At 40.5% G+C, this 8666-nt stretch overlaps 1 protein-coding gene across 3 annotated transcripts; it reads right to left on the reverse strand.

Annotated features, from left to right (window-relative positions):
* Positions 1 to 4: 4 nt before the first annotated feature.
* On the reverse strand, positions 5 to 8666 carry LOC139808018 (uncharacterized). Of its 3 annotated transcripts, none has more exons than XM_071769611.1 (11): positions 8192 to 8666; positions 7679 to 7757; positions 4210 to 4647; positions 2352 to 2465; positions 2169 to 2263; positions 1886 to 2039; positions 1606 to 1734; positions 1386 to 1531; positions 747 to 1272; positions 619 to 677; positions 5 to 467 (listed from the first exon to the last, which is right to left on the reverse strand). In XM_071769611.1, the coding sequence occupies exons 3-11, from the start codon at positions 4640 to 4642 to the stop codon at positions 321 to 323; spliced, it is 1803 nt and encodes a 600-aa protein (XP_071625712.1). In that variant the 5' UTR covers positions 4643 to 4647; positions 7679 to 7757; positions 8192 to 8666; the 3' UTR covers positions 5 to 320. The 3 variants fall into 3 exon arrangements, with proteins under 3 accessions (XP_071625712.1, XP_071625711.1, XP_071625710.1); XM_071769610.1 differs by lacking the exon at positions 7679 to 7757 and adding an exon at positions 5326 to 5383 and having other exon boundaries at positions 8192 to 8665; XM_071769609.1 differs by lacking the exon at positions 7679 to 7757 and having other exon boundaries at positions 8192 to 8665.

Genomic DNA, 8666 nt, shown 5'->3' on the forward strand with positions numbered 1-8666 from the left:
ATGCTTCTCCTTCATTCTTTTGTTTTTATTTCTCTTATCATGTAAGTTACAAAATATTTGCAAAATGGCCGTCGATCTTTTACTAGACCTCGTCTGGCTTCTCATATATAATAGTACAAAAACTACTTTTACAGTCGAATAAATAGATTTTGCATAAATTTAGGTTGAGCAAGACAGATCTATAAGACAAATTGTACACATTGAGTAACAAAGTTATATATCGTACTGTAAAATAATAGAGATAATATATAATTTAGCTGATTGAGACTTCAGGGTTTTGTTGGAATTACAAATTGTATCCGTTCAAACGATTCTGATTACTATGACGCTGTATCTGTAAACTTGAATGATTGCCTTATTGGTTTAGCTCTTCGTCTCATAGTACCAAGGATATTTAACATTTCTGAAACTGCTGGCGGCTTGCTCTCCGCTTCTTGTCGTCTTTTCCGCTCTTCTTCTCTTTGTTTCTGAAATCAACGTCTTGCTCAAATATGCATATTGTAATTGATCAAAAGAATAACTGCATTTTGTACTGGATTTAAAGAATGTTTGAGAAATTAATGGTATTCTAAAGATTTGTATGACGTATTCTAAAAATATTTGTATAGTCTGACTTACATCCGTTTGCTTCAGCGTGAAACGTCCGCCTTTAATTTGATTAATAATATCATCGATAGCTGAAAATTAGATACATATAATAAAACAAAATAATTCATGACCGATAAAACAATAGATTGTGTAATTACCGGGTTGTTGCGTGACCGTAGGCGTTTTTTTCGGCGTAATGCCAAGCATGTTTTCCATATCGCTTACAGCCGAGGTCAATTTTTCTCTGGTCAGCAATTTTATCGATGACTGACCAATCGTCGACGTCGGTGGTGGTGGAGGAGGTGGCGGTAACGGTGGCGGTGGCGGTTTTGAAACTTTCTCCTCTAATTCGCTGATTTTCTGTTTTAAGCAATGCACAACGTTTTCCAACTCTTCCACCGATTTCTCAGCCCTTTCGGCTCTCTGAATAACTACGTCTAATTCAGACTCCGCAAGCTTCAACTTCTCCTCGACAATCTCAAATTCTACATTTGATTCTTTCTCCTCTAATTTCTCCTGTAGCATCTGCACTTGAGAAGCATGATTTTGCTGTTCTTCTTCCAGTAGCCTCTTTAGGGATTCCACCTCTTGCAAAACGGTCAACAATCTGCCATTCGGATCGTCTCCAACCTCGGCCATAAGAAGAGCGCTTTGGTGCGCTAAAACATTTCGTTCTTTCTGGACCTAAATGAGCAACCGGCTAATTAGTACGAGATAAGAAAGTGCAATCAGTTAATGCATCTTAATTTTCAAATACTCCCAAGTCTAATAATTAAACTGAATACGTAATGACGTACCCTTTCGGCTTCCATCTTCAGAACTTTCGCGCTTTCTCTCTCGCGATCGCATTGCGTCTTCAGAGTCTGCACCTCTTCAGCCACCATTTTCGTGACTCTTTCCATATTATCCTTGTGCACTTTCATCTCGTTAATTTTCTCCTCGCCTGCGACAGAAACAAATCAGTCGGTTTACCGCCGTTTACCAACCGCGAGATTATTATAGGAGATTTAGTTTTACCTTTTTGTCGGAGGGTCCTTTCCTCCTCCAGCTGCGTGGTCAGCTGCGTCACCTGCTCCTGCGCCTCGAATTCCTGAAGCCGCGCGGAATGAAGCTCCGTTTGCAGTCGCGCTATTTCGCCGCTCAGCTCTGAAAACGGATGTTTCATTTAGGATCAGTTGCCCCATTGTTATTCTGTTAGCTTTAACTCCGATTGTTAGCAACCGCATTTTAATCGTGAATCTCGAGAAAATAGGTAATAAAATAACCGCTCAAACCGATCAAAATCAGCCGCACTGACCTGTCACCGTTTGTCTCAACTGATCCAAATCTTCAAAGTTCGAGTCTACTTCGTCCGACACTTCAAAATGCAGTGACTCATCCGGATTACTATGAAGAAACTTTTGCGCCATGATTTGAGATCTTCGCTTCAGTTCACGGTTTTGTCGATACCACTGGTATAATAAAATTGTGAACCATTTTAGAACAACTATATATCACTTAATCGGTATATTTCATACACATATACTTTTATTACAGATTATTATAAATAACACGCAGATTAAATTATAACAGAGCGTTACCTGAGAGGCTTGTTGCATAGCTTTGTGCATCGCGTTTGTTTCCACGTCATACTGATGCTTTAATTGTTCGTATTCCTTACATACCGCTTCGGAAACTGTGAAAAAGGAATAAGAATTTGATAACTTTATTCAGAGAAGATTCGGCTACACGTTATAAGATGAAGTTTCAAATTAGGTACGTACCGGTTCGTAATTTCAATAGCTTCTGCTCCTTCTCTTGAACTTGCGACTGCAGCAAGCCATTTTCTCTCTGCAATTGCTGGTATTTCTTCTCCAAATCCCCGTGCTCTTTATTCACTGTAAAAGATGCTCGATTACAACGCAGAACGCAATTTTCTAGCGTGAATTATTTTAAGCCTTCTTTCCAGTTATTATAGTTATAGGGAACGGCATACAGATGTGCGTGGGTAAAATGAGTCAGTTATCAAATACCTCGATTAAGTCGACAATCAGATTAAGGTCATATAATCCGTAGAATTATTGAGAAACGATTGATGATGTCATCGTTCGTTTCTAAAGAGTTCGCATTATGAAACAAAATATAATTCCAGCGATGATGGAACATTCATCAAAGGTGATACATAATTGTAGCCTTTTATTCAGCAAACAATTTAAGAAGCAAAAAAATTTTTTAATTGCACTATGTACATATACACGCGTCGTCGAAAGTTGCGTTACTCTAACATGTTGCAAAGTTCTGATTGGCATATCGTTCTCCCGTTTGCTTTATCTTTTCTTTTTTTCATACCATATTTCAAATATTATTCTTAAATATCCTTGATAAAACTCTGACGCATTACATTACGCGCGAATTGCTTATTAATTAAGCGTGTTTGCTGCTTAATTATGAATCGAGAGACTTTCAGAAGATTTTCAGAACGTCTCGCCTCCGCGATGCAGCCAGCAGTTTACTTTAATTTCGTTGCCTGACCTTTTCGCGTAAATTCAAACGGTCAGCCTCGCTGATCGTCCGTCAATCGACGCAACAAACCGTGAATATAGATCCCGCGAGCAACTCGCGCCAGTAATATTTCGTCCCTCCATCCCCCATCGATTTATAATTCTATCGCGTATAAACAGTGTGACTAATGGTGCGTCATTGCCTTCATTTTACATGCAGAACTGAATCACGAGATAATCGAATACACAACATTCTCGGGTGTCCATGAACTGTGTGGTGTGAACACGCTTTCCATTATTTATGAACTTTCCGAATCGTTTGGTCGGCTTATCGTGCCCAGATGTCGAACTTTCGAAAATAACAGTCGAGTGTGTGTTTTCGATATTCAAGTACAGATATTGTGTATGAATCGTTATATAAACAGTCTAATTGTAAGTCACTTTCCTCACTTTAAGAAGGCCAAGGACAATTTAAAGTAATCAAATCGGTATAAAATCGCTGTATGTGTCGAATCGTTTGAGATATCAATCGGATAAAAGGTAAAGGTCAGACTCACAGATGTCTCTAACTAGATCGTTAACTCCGTCAAAAAAGTCGTGTAGACCCGGATTTCCAGGTTCGGCCATTATCTACAAGTTGTAATTCAGATTTGCCAAATTTTAATCCCGGCCTGGCCTCGACTGACGACTGACGACAATTTTCTCCCTCTACTTACGCACACAATGCGCTTGGCCTATTCGTATGTAGTCGCATGCATCTTGTGTACGTAAGTAGAGGGGATAAAAAGTGGCGGTGCGTGTGTGTTAGTGTGTATGTGATACCTGGCGGACATGTGTTATCAAATCACGTGACATTGAACACGTGATCTTGAACACCACCATGCCTGCCGAGTTGCCGGGTATCACATACGCATTTGTAAATATGGCTGTCGACCGATCACAGTTTTTCCGTCGCAAAAGCCCGAAATTAGCGATCTAGTTATAGACATCTGTGGTCGGACTCCAAAGATAGTTTAAGCGATATGTCTACTTATCAAGGAGTACAAGATTTGAATCATGGCAACTATATAGCCATTATTTAATACATCCACGTTGAATCCACGCTGCCGCGTCCTTTGACGCTTCTATAATTAATAATTACCAGCTTCGCTCTTCTGGAGCAGGTGTTTCCGCCTCTTCTCCGAATCCTCATATTTGCTCTTCCACTTGCTCTCCAAGAAGCTGTTGCTCCTGTTGAGCCTGGCGACGTCGTTCGTCTTGCAAAGACCGCTCACCGGCGTCGTCTTCTCCTCAGACTTTCGCATCTCGATGCTGGAGCTCGACAGTTGATTGTTGTTGCGTGACCTCAGCTGTACGACTGAAGCTTCGAGCTTCTCGAAGGACGCTCTTTGGGCTGCCACGTTGCCCGTCCCGCGGCTGAGCTTCTCGAAGGATCCTCTACGTTTTGGAGGACATCTCTCTTGAGCCTTGATCGCGGCCGATATTCTCGGCACCGGAATGTGAGAGTGAATCACGTTCGGAGACGTCCTCGGTGGCTCCGTGCTCAGAACAATGTTGAATTCCGTCTTGTTCATGGTGCCTGCGGAAATAAGCGCGCTTGTTATCTCGTTTACTATAAGCTTTGTTAGCGATAATGACGGAGTTACGCAGGCAGAAGGGTTACGGAATTGACCGTTTCCTGGTCAAAGTATGTCCTTTTCTAAATACAACGTATTATTTAGGCAAAAAGTTTCATGATAAAGTTATACAGTTTAAAAGCAGCTATATAGTAACGAAGTAAAAGAACCTTTCGTTATTATAATCATTAGATATTATTATCGTTATTATTATTATTGCTATTATTTAAACAATTATTGAAAAGATAGAATATCGATACATATTTTATCGAATTTATTCTACTTCGTTTTGTCACTTTTATGTGATTTCACGGGTGAAAATATGCGGTTTCATTATGATATTAAATACGAAACGTAATCTTGATTCCGATAAGTAGTTTGACAAGTGTTTTTGGACGAAATTCTTAAAATACACGCGTCTTATCTGTGAATGTACGTAAATTCTTTATGAACAACATCATCGTTGATTCATTAAATTGCATAATCAATATCAGACAGAAAAATAACGCGTCACGATTAGATTTCTTTTACGTGCAACGACCCAAGAAACGAACCTATACCCAAATGCATATCGGCACTGGTTACTTACGACAAAGGTTAATAACATTAGACATTTCTAAAAATAAACATATTGGTCTCACCCTCGAGAGTCGAAATAGCTGCTGTGTTAAAATATTCTTGTACGCCTAATCCTGATCACTGTACGCAAATTGTGCAAATTTATTTTTTATTTACTATTGTTATATCACACTGTTGTGTTTAGACTGATAAATCAATTCAATATTAAATAATTCGTAGGAAGAGAAAAATATTTCGAAAATATCCATGTTTCATTAACTATTATTTATAATTTTACACCGTGTAAGATTATCGAACTAGCAAGATCATATTACACTGTTTTTTGTAGTGTAAAATTATACTCAGATTGAATCGTTTTTAACCATTCGTATGGGTCGCCACTCCTACTCAATATGTCATTAATTTAACTAAAACAGTGTTAATTTAACATTTAACTAAACCAATGGAGTTAAAATAATACTATTTTGTGTTAAAATAATAAATTTTGACACACATGGTAATTAAAAACAACAAAATCTTATTTAACTCAAGGTATTGGTTTAAATTTCATCCTTTAATATTTAACAGTGTATTAATATATTGTGCTGAATTTAAAAACTCAAATGATTTCAAATAATTATTGCAATTATTAATTATTGCTGTTAGATTGATATTAGATATCTACATGTGTTCGTTGTTTTACCACATTACGGATGTTAGCGGAGAGATATTAGAGTACTCGTGATAAGATCTATCATATATATGTGCGCGTTCATTCACGTCGCGAAACTCGAGTTCCCGGAACGGCGGTTTGTGCGTTTCTAAAATAGGATTCCTCCCAAAAGTTTACTCGAGAGTTAGGTTTAGACGCGCGCGTGCTGAGCTTCGCGGGAGCAAAGGCAAATAGCTCTCCCGCGGGCCATTTAAAGTTAATTCGTCGGAATGCGCGTCTGTGTCGGAGCTCGTGCGGCCCGATCGTTAAACCGACGTCGACGGAGGGTTCGGTACGTACTTTCCCTCGGCTAAAAGTCCGCCAGGTGTTGCGATCGCTTCGATAACGTCAAGCGTAATTGCCATTCCGGCTTCCGGCAACGTCCAACGTCCGAGCCCGGCTTCGTCCGAGCGCGAAAGTCGAGGAGGCTCCGTAAAAATTCAGTCGGTCGAAAACCGAAACGGGATACTTCGATATACGGAATACACAATACTCCTCACTGACATTCGAGATGTCAATTAGCCCTTTCATTTGCATTCGAGCGCGTGCTCCTGAAGCAGGAAAGGCGTTCGTGCCGAAATCGATAAACTGAGGCGTATTCTCGAAGCGCGTTCAAAATATAAAAGCACCCCTCACGCAAGCGAAAACATGGAAAGGAAATATTTAGCATTTAATAAAATACTCGAGTAAGAGATATTCATTAAAGCTGCAGCGAACTAATTAACGCAACCGTAGAATTAGTCTATTGATTCATTATCGTTTGATTAGAATTCGATATTTATTATTAGAATTCAATTACTTAAAGAAGCGTTTTTAGTTAGATTTTACATTCAAAGAACATCGTTTGCCTCTTCAGGCAAACAATCGATTATTATATAAATATAGATATATTTTATTTGAAGCAGGAAGGAATTTAAAACAGAACGATTGTATATATACTTTATGCTTATCGAGCGGCTGACTATTACGATCGCTTTTTTTTGCCTCCGCCTTCGCACAGTACAACTAGTGTCATTGATCGTTGCACCACGTTAAATATTGCGTATATATATTTCGTTACACATGCACGACATAAATACCGGGGTGCACATTCGACGTCATGCATTAGCAAGTGGCGAGCCAAGTGTCCGATAAAATCCGACTGATAGGGCACGGACTAAGTTTACGCGTTCAGAATTGTGTACCGCGAAAATGTAGAAGATAATACTTCCAGGGTAAAGGCATACCTCTACATGCGAATTACTCACGAGTGACGGAACGAGAATCCTTGAAACGTGCGTCGCGTTTAAAGGGAAAGTGACTGTGACGATTCGTTGTTAATTTATTCGGACATTATCAATTAAATGATCGATAATTTTGACGTAAGAGTATTTCTTGTCTCGTAACGGTACTTCTGCCGATTATGTCGCGTCAAATCAAAAGCACCTGTCTTTTTGCTATAATAAAACGTGTCGAGAGGTATTTTTGCGGTAACGCGAGATTTCGCAAACCCGCATGTGATAAACGATCTAAATTCGATTAAACGCGGAGTGTGCGTTTTTTTTTCGTATTACCAATCGCGGGGGCCAATTGCAACGACCCTCAACTCGCTCGCGGAGTAATTTAAAACAAAAACCGCGGCAACTTTTAATTGTCAATCACGACGTCGTGTACGCGCCGCGTAACGGACTTTGGAATCGCATGTCAGATCGTACGGTAAGCACCTTCTGATCCTTTCACTTTACCTCTTTTTGCATCAAAGGACGACGGCCCGTCTCGTTACACGCGCAACGCTTAGATCTCATCCGAAGAATCGCGGATGCACTGTTAAATATTAAAGGATGAAATTTAAACCAATATCTTGAGTTAAACAACAACATTTTGTTATTTTTAACTACCATGCATGCTTGTCAAAAATTCATTACTTTAACACAAACAGTATTATTTTAACTCTATTGGTGTAGTAAATTAACATTGTTTTAAGTTAAATTAACGACATATTGAACAGGAGCAGTGGCGACCTATAGGAATGGTTAAAAATGACTCAAATTGAGTCTAATTTAACACTACGAATTTAACGGTGTGCAAACAGATTGCGGCATTCGCGTAACTGTCGCGGACGAGCAATCGGGTAATCACTTTCCGAAATCGCGCGGATTACTCCTCCGAGTTGACTGGCAAAACACGACCGACGCGCGGAGCCAAGATAAATTTTTTTTCCTCCTATACAAGAACGAGAGACAGACGGTTGCACTCACGTTCGTTGCACCAGCACGTGAGGTCGAAAGTATCGGGTTCTTGTTCTTTTCTCTCTTTCCTTTCCACGGGTACGGTACGTCGAGAGTCCCGCGTCGTCGGACTCGGGTCGCGACCGAGAAACTCTCGTGCGGCGTGCGTTCTCCCCGGCGCGCGTCCACGAGCGTACTGACTTCGCGCAGCGGGCGCGCGTGCCTCGTTGTAACGTTACATTATCTCGTGGCACCCGCGGTGACTTATACGCGAAAGAGAGAGAATGCGGGACTCGGGAGAGCGTCGTGTTTCTTTAAGGAAAACCGTCCGGGCGTGTGCGCAACGCACACGCACGCACTTTCCGCGGAGCCTGCCACGCGGTAGCCTTCGACGCGTGACGCCGCGTCACTCGATGCTCGAGGTGCGTTTTATCGAGATTCGGATAGCGTGATCAGCACTAAGGATGTCGAACCTCGTTTGAAGAAGTTACCGTCGCCTTGAATC

This window comes from Temnothorax longispinosus, chromosome 2, assembly GCF_030848805.1.
Source record: "Temnothorax longispinosus isolate EJ_2023e chromosome 2, Tlon_JGU_v1, whole genome shotgun sequence".
In the NCBI taxonomy this organism is placed as follows: Eukaryota; Metazoa; Arthropoda; class Insecta; order Hymenoptera; family Formicidae; genus Temnothorax; species Temnothorax longispinosus.